The 13,637-nt window shown below is 37.8% G+C and overlaps 1 protein-coding gene across 1 annotated transcript in view; it reads left to right on the top strand.

Annotated features, from left to right (window-relative positions):
• Positions 1 to 13,637, top strand: part of TRPM3 (transient receptor potential cation channel subfamily M member 3) — a gene marked incomplete in the record, with an annotated part of 593,048 nt that overhangs the window by 339,893 nt on the left and 239,518 nt on the right. The window contains 1 exon segment of the mRNA XM_045165065.1: positions 11,537 to 11,611. Coding sequence (XP_045021000.1) covers positions 11,537 to 11,611 — 75 coding nt within the window.

Here is a 13,637-nt window from a genome sequence, read left to right as displayed (position 1 = left end):
TGAGACTTTAAAACCCCAAGCATATTTTCTACATACATTTTTACTGTTAAAAATTTACAAAAAAAAAAAAAGAGAGAGAGAATATTATAATAACCCCTCATAAACTGTCATCCATATTCCACATTTATCAGCCCATAGCCTATCTTGTTTTCTTTATGTATATAACCACCTACCTCTTTCTCTGGATAAGTTTGAAAGAAATCCAAACAGTATATCATTTCATCCATAAATATTTCAGTACCAAAGCATTTCTTTAACTTGTGTAGGCCATATATAAGGTAGATTTTTTTTAAGTATTTCCTTAATTCAGTAGCAATATAATGGAAAATATTGATCCAAGAGTCCTTTAACAATTCTTTCAAAAAATAAAAATTAAGAACTATCAATACATTATCACATGCTAAAATTAATCTAATTTTGAAAATCATTTCTTAGTCCCCAATTCTACACTGAGCTCACCAAAAAAAAAAATAAATAAAATAAACAAGTATTACCTTGCAATTCTTAAAAAGAAAGATTAGAAAAATCCCCAGCAGCTGTGGTTTTCTTTGAAGTGTTTGAAGGGAAGAATATAACTTTTGGAAATAAAGGAAGTCTTTATATTGCCAGTAGTATAAGCTGAGAGTAGCGGGGAGACAGGGGGTTCAGATCTTCATGGCTCTGTGACCTTAGGCAAATTACTGTATTTCTCTCAGACTTTGTTTCTATGTCTGTGAATCAGGGATAATACTTTTCCACAGTGTGGTGATTAAACGAGTCAACACAGGAAAGGAGTCTGGCATGTGGCAATTCAGAAACACTGATTACCTTCCTGCCATCTTGGTGACATGCACAGCAGTTCCCCATGGGAAACCATATTCTGTATTGGTATATCCTGATGGGCTGCCATAGGGTCCAACCTGAGGCCCAGACCTTCATACAAATCCCACCAGAGTCTAGAATGTCTGTCAGAACATCTTTACCACAAATCAAACCTGGCTCTGCTCATTAGGGAGAAGCCATGTATCCCTGGAATTATATAAAGGGCCCAAAGAAAAAAATGAGGCTCAAAATTATTTTCTGAAACATATTAGCAAGACTCTTTTAACTTCTTAAAGAATACATTTAAAGTCTTGATTGTTGCAGCAATAAATAGAAAACTTTTTTTTTCAGTATTGTTGAAAATATATTCTAAACTGTAGTTGTTCCTCTTTCCTGAATAAAGAATATGATGGAGAAAATTTAATATTTCTTTAGAGAGTAAAGCTATTCTAGTGTCCTGGAGCAATCATTATGAATGTCAGTTAGGTTTTCTGAGAACTGAAGTGTTAGAATTTGGGCTAAATGTGAATTGATTCAGAATATATGAGATTGGATTTGTATATAAAGTTTGGATTGGGCCAGATTTCCTGCTTATAATTTACCATTTGATTTTAAAAGATTGGAGGAAGAGGACAGAAATCTAGTTCTCTTTGTTCTCTGATTGATTAAAGTGTTACTACTTTGTGTTTGAATTTTATTTTAGGTTTGGCTGAATGCAAAGTTTTATCAGATTACATATCTAATTGGACCATGAACAATAAATTTGTAGGAAATTTCATTATGAGGCTAGAATTTCCAACTTTGTCCTCTTCATATTATAAAATGAATCTACATCAGACTACATCCCGTCTAAGGGGATGCTGTTCCCATGGCAGTTGTTGTAGATATACCTACTCTGCACTATTAATGAATGGGGTTGTCTGGTAGGTTCAGAATCGGGTAGGTTCAGATTTTTGTAACTGGCGCTTTTGCTACCGTCAGGGTTTGCTTGAAAGAGAATTTGGTGCTCTGCATTTTCTTTGCCCCAGAGTAACAACTGACATTTGAGCATAGCCTCATCTAATGAAGCCACCAAGAATACTTTTGTCTAAAGCAGCAGATTAAAATTGGCTTGGCAGTTCTAAGTAAACAAGTAGCAGAAATGATCACAGAATTCATAAAGCGCAATCAAATTTGGTATTTGAGGATTTTACTATTTAGAATTCTCTGGGGAAAAAAAAAAACAGATGTTTTGTTATGCAGTCCCTTGGCCAATATACCTATTTATGTGTGATTCTGTGCTTACACAAACTAACAAAAATAATGACAATAATAATGTCACCCAGTAGCACAGAATGTCATAGCTCTGCTTTATAATGGGAACAGATGTCTCGCTTTCCACTGAGTTGTTTGGTACAGGAGACCCATGAACAGACTAATCCACAGAGTGATTCAACCAAGCTGGTAAAGTCCTACAGGTTCCAGGAGATTTTATTTTAAAAAGCTCACCTCCATGATGTGACACTTATCAATTTAAAGCATTTTGTTTCTGTGAAATTTCCTTAATCAGAAAAAGTACTCATAGCTATATTCTTGTTCCTTTACCACCATTTCATGGTGATAATTCTTAAACATGGCCATAGTAGTTTTCAACTAAGGTGGCACTGCCTCCCAGAGGAGGTATTTTAAAATATTGGATGGATGTGGTTGACAATTTCTGGCACTCCCAAAATACACAAGGGAGGAGGCAGAAATGTTAATATTCTCATACAGGACAATTTCACATGAAGAAATTACCTGGACCAAATGCCAATCACATCTCTTAGAAAATACTGCTCTGAGTATATTTCCTTGAGTTTCTTTTTCTTTTTCAAAATCTTTCTAGTACCCAGCACCTAATTCAGCAGGGTCATACACATCCAAAATGCTCTGTCCTATTCTAAAGACATGTAGAAGCAGCAGCAATAGGGAGCCAGTGGTGAGATTTAAAATATTTAACATTGTGAAGACTTTAGTATCCTCTATCCACAGCAGAGGCTGGGTGCCAGCCCTGGCCTGTCCAGATCCTAACATCCCTTGCTGTTGGGAAGTTCTCGCTTTTATCCAACTTCACTTGCTCTGAATCTATTCTCTTCTGGATGAAGACCAAAGTCATCATCTATGTTAGAGCTCTCAGTGTATTTGAAATCTGTAAATGGACTTGAATTGACCTCTTTGCCATAATGGCTCTAAGGAAGCTGTTTTTCATTAGAACAGACATACCAACCTGCTTACCAGCAGAACTGACTCACAAATAAATCAGAATTTCTAGTTCAGCAACACCCTCTTCTTAGCACCACTGCTTTGTATGTTTCAGGCTCAGTGACTCCAGAAATGTGCTCAATGCTAGGGGCTGTCCTGTCAGAGTCCTTGGTGTTCAGAGAAATCCTAGAATCCACAGTTACTAGCTGACTTGAGACGGAGGCCCAGAAATGTGGTTGCTTTACCTGCAGGCCCTTGAAGAGCCTACTCACTAGAATTCATTGCCAAGGGAATATTTTGATGCACCAAGGTCCTAAGAGAAAAAAGACTTTAAAACTGAATACAAAGAGACCTCTAAATTTAATCTATAAATTACTGGGAATTATTTTGGAAATAAAGGAGCAGGGCAGTAATATAAGCCTTGAGTGAATGAATAAAATCATGACATAAAATGCTATAAAGTAGTGCTTTTTATGTCTCTGATTTCCCTGGACTATACTTTTAAGCCATTAAGTCATTTCTGACTCTTGCGACCTCATGAATTGCAACACACCAGGCTTCCCTGTCCTTCACTATCTCCCTGAGTTTGCTCAAACTTATGTCCTTTGAGTCAGTGATGCCATCCAACCATCTCATCCTCTGTCACCCGCTTCTCCTCTTGCCCTCAATATTTCCCAGCATCAGGGTCTTTTCCAATGAGTTGGCTATAGATCTCTTATATGTATTAGTATTTTCATCTTGTTAAATTATGAGGATGACTTACCCTGGAAATTTGACATAGATCATCTAAAGAATATTATTGACATCCTTACTATTTACCAACCTCTCTGACACCAGAACTGGCATAATATTATGCATAGTAAGTGCTCAGTAAAGAGTTGTTGATTTGGCATTAAATACATTTAAGTGATTTTGACTCATTCAATATTTTATAAGAAACGTGCAAACTTACTGTTTCCAAAAAAATTCTAGAAATATTTTAGCAAAAGCAGCATTATCGAAATAAGCAGATAGTTTCCTGGGTAGCTATTTTAAAAGATTTTAGTCATTTATATATAAATAAATAATTTATATCATAAATACTACATATATTATTTATTCTTATTATGACTGTTAAGTGAGTCTCATTGTATTGATGCAAAATACAAAAGACCAGGCCTAAGTGTCAACAATAACAGAGACGGAGGTAGAAGGCAAAGGTGTGAATTACATCAGAGTTTCCTTGGAAGGTTTTCCATTTTGTAGTAGGTTGGATAGAAATACAGTAATAAGTTGGAATTAGCATGGAACCATCATGTCCCTCACCCATGATTGATACTGCAAACCTAGCGAGACATTTTCCCACTGAGCCTTGATACAGCTAGGACCATTTTACATTCATGAAGACACAGGTTCTGCTGCTGTAAAAATGACTCAGAACAATGGATGCCTCAATAAGACAGAAGTTTGTTCCTTATACATGTGTTATTCTGAACGTGAGTCCAGACCTGATGTAGTACCCTCACAGTGTTGAGGACTCAGATATCTTCTCTTTTTTTTGCTCTGTACATCCCTATTTTCATGGTCTGTGGGAACACACCATCACATCTAGATTCTGGTCAGAAGGAATCAGGAAAAAGTCGTAACCATTCCCCTGAAAGGCACAATGAGGAGGTCATATACAGGATTTTGGCTTACATGCTATGTTCACATCTGGGAAAAAGTGGATTCAAAACTATCCTAGGCAAACAGCTAAAATTCTACCACTATGAAGGAAGAGAATAGATATCAGAGTACAGCCAGTAGTTTTTGCCACACCTTTCCAGCATAGCATTTCATATGGTTGTGAAGAATGGGCTGGAGTTGGCACGTGAGCTAAAGCTTACCTGCCATTCATAAGTAAGATACACCTATACGTTTCAGAGTGTTCACTGAGGAGCTTTGTCTATAAATAACATCTGTATCATATGCTTCATCCTGTGCCCTTTCACTCTTCACCTGCGTGTTTCTTAGTTGATACTAGTTGATACTGATATATAGTTGAAAAGTTTAGCACTGGCTCTGGAGATTGTAATTTCCCCTTGAAATTGGATTGAGATATGCCATCTAAAATGATATACATTATTTTAAACTCTATTGATTTAATTAACTTTTTGGGTTAACCCAAACAAATCCTCTTAGCCTCAAACTGATTGCACAGGTTGGGCTGCTGTAATTTAGATACCTTCCGTAACAGATCTGTAGCCGTATAGATTTTGCACATCATTTCTAACCTTTAAATGCCAAAATATTAAAAACAAATAGAACAGATTCTGTTCTGTGTTTCTATGATGTTGTGTTTAATATTTCAAAGATAAAGCCTGGGAAATAATTTTTATGTGACCTACACAGGGTTATACTCTTGGTAACAGGCAGTAGAATGGAGATTGGTCACCCCTCACGTCATTCCTGAGGAGGAAAAGGTTGTAACTGAGTCTTGGCTGAGTTGGGGAAAAAAGGATGAAAAGTCCTTCTTAAGGAATAAGAGCAACCTATCTTCTTACTCGTTGAGAAAATGTTTGAGAAGACCTGAAAAGCAGATGCACTTGTGTGGGATTTAAAGCTTTCTTGTTCCAGTTATCCAACTTGACATTCCTACATTTTATAACCCCTAAGTGATAACTAGCAGTTTGGCAAAATATAACTGAAAGGCTCTTGAAACCTTCTGAATGCCTGAAAATATATAATTAAGATATTTGCTGACCCTGACAGTTATAAAAAATTAATTAGTAGCACTTTGCTTAACAAATGGTAAATGGTCACTTTGTTTTAGAGACTGAAATACATGTGTCATTACTGATCCAACCCTAGTTAGCTTTTCTTTTGATTTTAGTTTTTATTCAGTAAAACTAAAAAGGTAGAACTAAAATACCTGGGGTTTCTTTTCTATCTTGTTAAGTGAATAAACCTAGGAGGATCTATTTAATAAAACCATAGGCCAGCACTTTGAAAATAGACCTTACCTTTCCTCTGTAGATACTCTTTGTATTGAATGGTTTCTTGGCCTATTTTTGTACTTTGCCTAGTATCCTTTTCCCTCGTCTGTTTCTAATACCAAATTCAGAGCTATTGTGAGTTTTTCATTCAGACAGACTGTTTCTGTAGAAAACAGATTCAATGTTTAGAAACTCCATTAGAAATTAGTATGTTGTTCTTGTTCAGTTGCTCAGTCATGTCCAACTCTTTGCAATCCCATGGACTGCAGCACACCAGGCTTCCTTGTCCTTCACCATTTCCTGGAACTTGCTCAAACTCATGTCCATTGAGTCAGTGATGCTATCCAACCATCTCATCCTCTGTCGTCCCCTTCTCCTCCTGTCTTCAATCTTTCCCAGCATCAAGGTCTTTTCCAATGAGTCAGTTCTTTGCATCAGGTGGCCAAAGTTTTGGAGTTTCAGCTTCAGCATCAATCCTTCCAACAAATATTCAGGACTGATTTCCTTTAGGATTGACTGATTTGATCTCCTTGCAGTCCAAGGGACTCTCAAGAGTCTTCTCCAACACCACAGTTCAAAAGCATCAGTTCTTTGGCATTCAGCCTTCTTTATGATCCAATTCTCACATTTATACATGACTACTGGAAAAACCATATCTTTGACTATACAGACCATTGTTGGCAAAGTAATGTCTCTGCTTTTAATACACTATCTAGGTTTGTCATAGCTTTTTTCCCAAGGAGCAAGCGTCTTTTAATTTCATGGCTGCAATCACCATCTGCAGTGATTTTGGAGCCCAAGAAAATAAAGTCATATGTTTCCATTGTTTCCCCATGTATTTGCCATGAAGCGATTGGACAGGATGCCATGATCTTCACTTTTTGATTGTTGAGTTTTAAACCAGCTTTTTCACTCTCCTCTTTCACCTTTATCAAGAAAATAGTATAAATAAATTCAAAAAACAAATGGAAAAGCAAAGAAAATATTTGCATCCATGACAAAGAGCTCATTTACATAATAAGCAAAGAGCATCTACAAATCCAAAAGGAAAATCCTGTAAGAAAAAGGGCAAAATATATTAACAGGATAATTGGGGGGTGGGGGGGTGGAGTGCTTCACTTAAAATTAAAGAAATGAAAGCCAAGCCAACAATGAAATGTTTTCTAACCTATCAACATGGACAAAAACCAAAGTTAAAATTATCTAGTGTCAATAAGTATGTGTGGAAATCTGTATGGGAGGGTGGGCAAATATGGGCCACCTTATTTGGAAGATAATTTGGCTACCCTGTTAAATTTTAATGTACATACACTTTTTTACTTCTAGGAATTTATTTTATGCGTATTTATTGCCATATTGTTTACAGTAATAAAAATGGAAATAATTCAAAGGTTCACCAATAAATGACCAATTAAATTCAACACACACCACTAATCTTGCTGGGAAAATCCCATGGACAGAGCCCGTGGAGTTGCAAAGAGTTGGACACAACTGAGTTGAGTGACTGAGCACACATGCAAATTACATGTAGACATGCAGTGAAATGCTTTGAAGTTATTATGAATAATGTAATAGTTCTGTTTGGGCTCATATGGAAATATATCCAATGGTAGTTTTATGTTCTTATTCTTAAGTGAAAGCCTACTGAACAACAGTATAATTGTGTTTATAACCACATTTACGTTTTCTTAATTATATATAACAGGTTTGATGCTTATATTTGAGAGTAGCTGAAATCAGAACCAAAATTATCTTCCTTGTTTAGATTTGGTAAATGACAAAATGGCCTAAATTTATTTCCAGTCCTTAGCCATAACCAGATAGCCTAGTGTGATGGGACTACTGGAAATACCCTACTTTGATATCTGTACTGTGAGCACAATTCTATAGAGCTAAATTGTTCATTTTCCTTTTACTAGGCTCTCGGGCACCCTATAGTCCAGCTCCCCTCTTCCTGGGTCTTACTCCCTATGGTGGAGCTGGCTCACACTCAACTCAGTCAAAAGCCGTTTCACTCTGAATATTGTCTGTAATGCTCACACTGGAAAAAAAGGCTCCCACTATATTCCTAACTCCACTATGCTCTTAAGATGTTTTGTATGGAGACAAAATACATGTCAGAAGTTCTTCATCTTTTCAAAATGTGGCAAGAAGGAGAACTCAAAAAATCTGTCACCTAAAATAAATAGTGATCACTCTCTGTTAATTTCCCCTTGATAGTTCTTCTGTCACTCTACCAGTATTTACTTGTGTATCTTCAATATACAACACACTGGAGAGGTGGCTAGATAAATCAGACATAACTGTGCACTTGAACGGAGAAGGCAATGACAACCCACTCCAGTACTCTTGCTTGGACAGTCCCATGGATGGAGGAGCCTGGTGGGCTGCAGTCCATGGGGTCACTAACAGACACGACTGAGCGACTTTACTTTCACTTTTCACTTTCATGCATTGGAAAAGGAAATGGCAACCCACTCCAGTGTTCTTGCCTGGAGAATCCCAGGGACAGGGGAGCCTGGTGGGCTGCCGTCTCTGGAGTCTCACAGAGTCAGACACGACTGAAGCGACTTAGCAGCAGCAGCAGCGCACTTGAAGAACTTAGAGTTTTGTAATTAAGTTAACAATAACTAGCTATCAAGTGCTATTCTAAAAATTTTACCAGAAATAACTGATTTAATCCTTACAACAACCCTATGAAATAAGTACTATTATTATTCCCATTGGCCAAAAGAAAAACTGAGGCAAAGAGAGGACAAGTAACAGCCCCCAAAGTCGGACTGTTAGTAAGTGGCAGATCCAAGAAGTCTGCCTGCATCCGCGCCTCAACTGTTGTGCTCCATGTCTTCTCAGTATGAAAGGGCTGCATTGAACAGCAGCAGGTGTTAAATGCCCTTGAATGATATGAAGTACAACAGGAAATCAGACCAAAAGCTTCTGGATGGAATGTTTATGGAGGGGGAGTGGTCAAGGAAGATTTTGATAGATGGAATCAGGGTAATAGATTGCAAGCACCATGCAGGTGAAAGCTTTCAGTATTTAGAAAGGTAGTGCATAGCATGTGTCTACTTACATTTATTTTACTTTCATTAAATTGTTTTCCCTATCTTCATAAGCAAAATTTCAGCTGCAAATATAAGGTCTATATGTGAACTAGGCTTAGTTTGTTTTTTAGGAAACAGGATCATCAAAATCATAAGGATAAGATATGGATGTTTCATTGTTTCCCTTTTATTGAAGCTTCTTAATAGAATGTTGTCAAGATAGAATATCATATAATGTGATAAACAGGTCTTATTATGTATGCATAGATTAGATGGGCAGAAGCAGAGCTATTCATATGTTCATATTCTATATTTCATAACTGTAAATTATCACAGACATTATATATACATATATATTTCATCTAGTTCATTGCCTTCATTTCCCAGATAGGAAGGCCCACTTGGAAAAGGTCAATCATGTGTCCTACCTAAATTTATACAGTGAATTAACTGACACAACTTTTACCTGAACTCAGGACTCCAAACTCCAAATCTGCTGCTCTCTGCTCAGCATTGTTACCCTCTTAGTTTGGGAGATACTTCTCTTATTCTTTTTAACAAAGCACCAGGAGACCTCAAATAAGAAAACGTTCTCCAGCCACCAGAGGAAGGAATAAAGCAGGGCACTTGGGATATCAACCTTATTTGATGCAAAATCCTTAGTCCTTTATTCTCCCATTTTTCCCCTTGAGACCATTTTCTCCACTGCATCCTGAAGGGTAAACAAGGAAGTATCAGGAGAACTGGAATCACAGTCAACGGACGGCAAATGTTCAGACATTTCCATTTTCAGCCATGCAACAAATCTGGTTGGTCTGCACTAAAATGTCATTTAACTTTTGTTCATTAGGGCTTGGTAACTGTGGAGGGAAAAAAAAGAAAGAAATTAAAAATACCAGTGTGCTGTTCAGTCTGCAGGAAGATGCAGCCAAGCCAATTTTGTGCTGGGTTCCTTAAACAAGTGCTTTTGTGTTAAATTTCCAGGAGGATTTGTGTCATGAACTCTTTGAGGTTTTGCTCATAGTATTTAGCAAGTGGTATAATTGTTGCATACAGTAAGTAGTAGAGCGGCCTTGGGAGGTATGTGCTCCCAAGCTGAATTTCTGTTCTCAGGAATGTGCTAATTAGTAAATTTAGGGGTTCGATTCCTGGGTTGGTAAGTTCCCCTGGAGAAGGAAGTGGCAACCCACTCCAGTATTCATTCTTGCTTGGAGAATCCCATTAACAGAGGAGCCTGGCAGGCTACAGTTCATAGAATCACAACAGTCGGACATGACTTAGCACTGTCTTTGGAAAACATACATTAGTTACTCTTAGTTTATTATTTTGCAACCTATTGAGAATCCAGAACAGCCAACCCTTATATTTTGTGCTTCAAGGAATATTGCTATGAAAAAGCTGCTCTGCCAAGTTACAGGCACTGAGGAATTACCAAGTAATGTTCCCTGAAAAGTGGGGTGGGACCCATCTATGCCTCTCACCAACTAGATACTCCCTGCCCAACCAACAACTGGCGCGCTCTCTAGAAACCTAACTTGATCCAAGGAAACTAAGTCTGGAAGATCTCACTTGAGGATCTGGGCCCCTCTGTAAATGCTGTTTTAGGGAAGGAGCAAAAGGGGGCAGAGGCAGATTCTCCTGAGGCCTGGATTTGAAATGAGATCCTGCCTGAGGCATCTAGCCTTTAACTAGCTTGTTAATAAGTTACCATTCCAGAGACATGACTCACCACTAAGTTTATCTAGAATGGGTAGAATAGCCAAATTGGTAGGAAACCTATTATAATGAAATGTCTTCAACTTCTTTTGAAGATAGATGATGAAGATATATAATCTATATGACAGATAGACATAGAAATAGATGACTCTAATTGATCATTTTCTTGGCTGATAAAAAAAAAAGAGGGAAATGTGGGGATCTCTTCAGTAAATAACATTAGGTATGTTGAGTGACACATTGGCATTGGTTTCAGTTCCCCTTTAAAAGAAAATAAATACATTGGCCTCTAAAAGAATTACTTCTTTTAGGTCAAAAGTAGCTAATTTTGTGAGAATAAGACACATATTTCTAGAAATTAATAAGAAGACTTTTTAAAGGAGGGTGGGAGGAATCCATTTCTTGTTTGGTCTCAGAAGACATATTATTAGTATAATTAGTATAACAACAACAAACATTTCTTGAGGATTTACTGAGTGCTAAGTATTGTTATAGGCACTTAACATGGTTTGACTCATTTAACCCTTTAACTCCTATAGCAGTTACCTAGGCTGAAACAGAATGATGAAGGATATGTCCAGTAAAGGGGATGTTTATTTTAAGGGCCTGTTCGACTGAAGGAGCAATGAGGTGTGGAATAGCTGGTGCAGAGTGCTGTCTGCTGCTGTGCATAGACCTGAATATGCAACCTCAGTTGCCATCACACGTGTACATTTACAAATTGGGCGATCAGTCTGCTTTAATAAAATGTGTATGTGATGGTTGGCTTGTAGAAATTTCAAAGATTTTATTTTTTGACAGGATGCCTGCCGTTTTTCTCTCTTGACTCCCGCTTGTTTTATTCATTTTGGGGTAGTTGCCAATTAGACCCAATTGGTAAGTATAATTAATGGACAACATGAATCTCCTCTTAAACCCCAACCAAGAAAATTAACCATAGAAATAATAATTTCCTTTACACTTTCCTAACACTATCCCTCCCTGTGACTGCTGTTTATCTCTATCTCTTCTAAAACATCCAACCACATCAGAGGTTAACTACTGTCTATTACTTATCATCCTAATAATACCACATACGATGGAGAAGAGAGAAGTGAGCATTTATTGAAGTCCTAGTATATTCCAGGCACTGTGCTAGCATTTTCATGTATTCTATCTCTTTTAACAGTCACAAAACCCCTTCAAAGTAGGAATTATTATCTATCTTCTTTATAGTTGATGAAATGGCATCTCAGGGTAGTTAAGCCCTTGTTTTATTATCCACTTAGTGGCACAGCCAGGTGCAAACCTAGGCTGATGGGATTCCAAAATTGTTGCTCTTTTTGCCCCATATAAGGAAGCATTATTTCATCTAAAAGGACCTTTCTCTAAAATGTTGTTACCTTGGAGGGTTTAGGGGTCATGATTTCACTCAACAACTGTTTGAACGTGAAATCTCTGTCAGGCGTGGGTTGAACATTGATTCAGTTGGGCTTAAGCATTGGCAGAACTTTTGGGTGGAGGGATTGTGGTTAGTGGCAAGATGGTAGGGGAATTCACAGGAACAAGATCAGGAAGAAGTAGGATGGGGTGGTGGCATGGGCGGCAGGGGTGAAGACAAATTGAGGAGTTCCTGGTCGTGTGCCCATGGCTACAGTCTTTCTTCATGTGACTCGTGGACTTCCCTTTGTCATCCTATGCCTGAGAATATATGAAGGAGGCTGGGAAGGCAAAGGGACGTTCAATTGTCATCACCGGCATCTTTTTTGATCATTGCACCATCATCCAATGCATTGCGGGTAACCATGACATGAATTTTCCATCACTGAGCTCATAACTATTCCATGAGATAAATAACAAGTAAAAGGTTATAGCAGAACCTTATCCGGGGAGCCCTGAAAGTAGGAAGCAGTGAATTTAGATTCTCATAGACTGATACCCCTGGATTCAAATCAAGTGACCTGAAAAGGATGTTAAACTTCCTCTGAGCAGCTTACATATACATCAGGAACATCTCATTGTCTTCCTTGGATGCTCTAACATGTTCAGCCTCATCATTGAAAATTATTACTACTGGTAGACTCGACCATTCAAGGAGAAGACCATCCAAAATACATGATCAGCTAACTGTGGACTGTAATAACTTGCCATTTTCTTGATGCTGTCAACTGAATGTTGTTTGAAGTTTTCTTTGACTTTTAAAGAATTTTCCCTTCAGAGAATAGGTTGTATGAAGAAGACAGTTACAGTTTAAACATCTGCCCTCTCTTCATCTTATAAAATGACTTGACAGAAGTTGGCCGTGACACTGAACTCTTTGCCATGCTTCTTAATGAGAAGTCATCTTGTCAATCAAGATAATCACGGAGTTAAAAGAGTAATAGTGAAGGAATAGAACACATTTTAGTGAAACCTGTTTCTTGGTACTTGCCTGTCTCATTTATCTGACTTATTTTCCAATTTGAGCTAGGAGCACTGTCTTTTTTGGGAAAGACCTCATTCCACATTGGAACTCTCTATTCTGGGACTGGGACAGTTCCTGTCAACAAATGAGTCTGAACTGGGGAACTGACCACCATTCTAGTAAGATCTACTAGGTTCTCTTACATGTACGAAAGGATGCTGAGATCGCCTTTCAGATTAGAAAGATTTGGGTTGCAAATATTTGACTGACATTTTGGTCTGAGTCAGCAACATTTCCTTTTACTGGCAAAACTAACAGCTTCCTCTGATGATAACATAAACCTCCTTGATGGAACTCAGTCTTTTCCTCCTTTCACGGCTGATTGGAAGACATTGCATATCTTTTCATCTGTTTTTCTAGCTTTCTTCTCCTTCCTAATGCCTGTGGACCTTATGTCCCACCCATTCCAAGCTACTTGCAGTTTCTCGTAAGTGGCATACCCTGTTGGATGTGTTTTTG

Source organism: Bubalus bubalis, chromosome 3 (assembly GCF_019923935.1).
Source record: "Bubalus bubalis isolate 160015118507 breed Murrah chromosome 3, NDDB_SH_1, whole genome shotgun sequence".
Lineage (NCBI taxonomy): Eukaryota > Metazoa > Chordata > Mammalia > Artiodactyla > Bovidae > Bubalus > Bubalus bubalis.
This window is presented reverse-complemented; position numbering and strand designations above follow the sequence as displayed.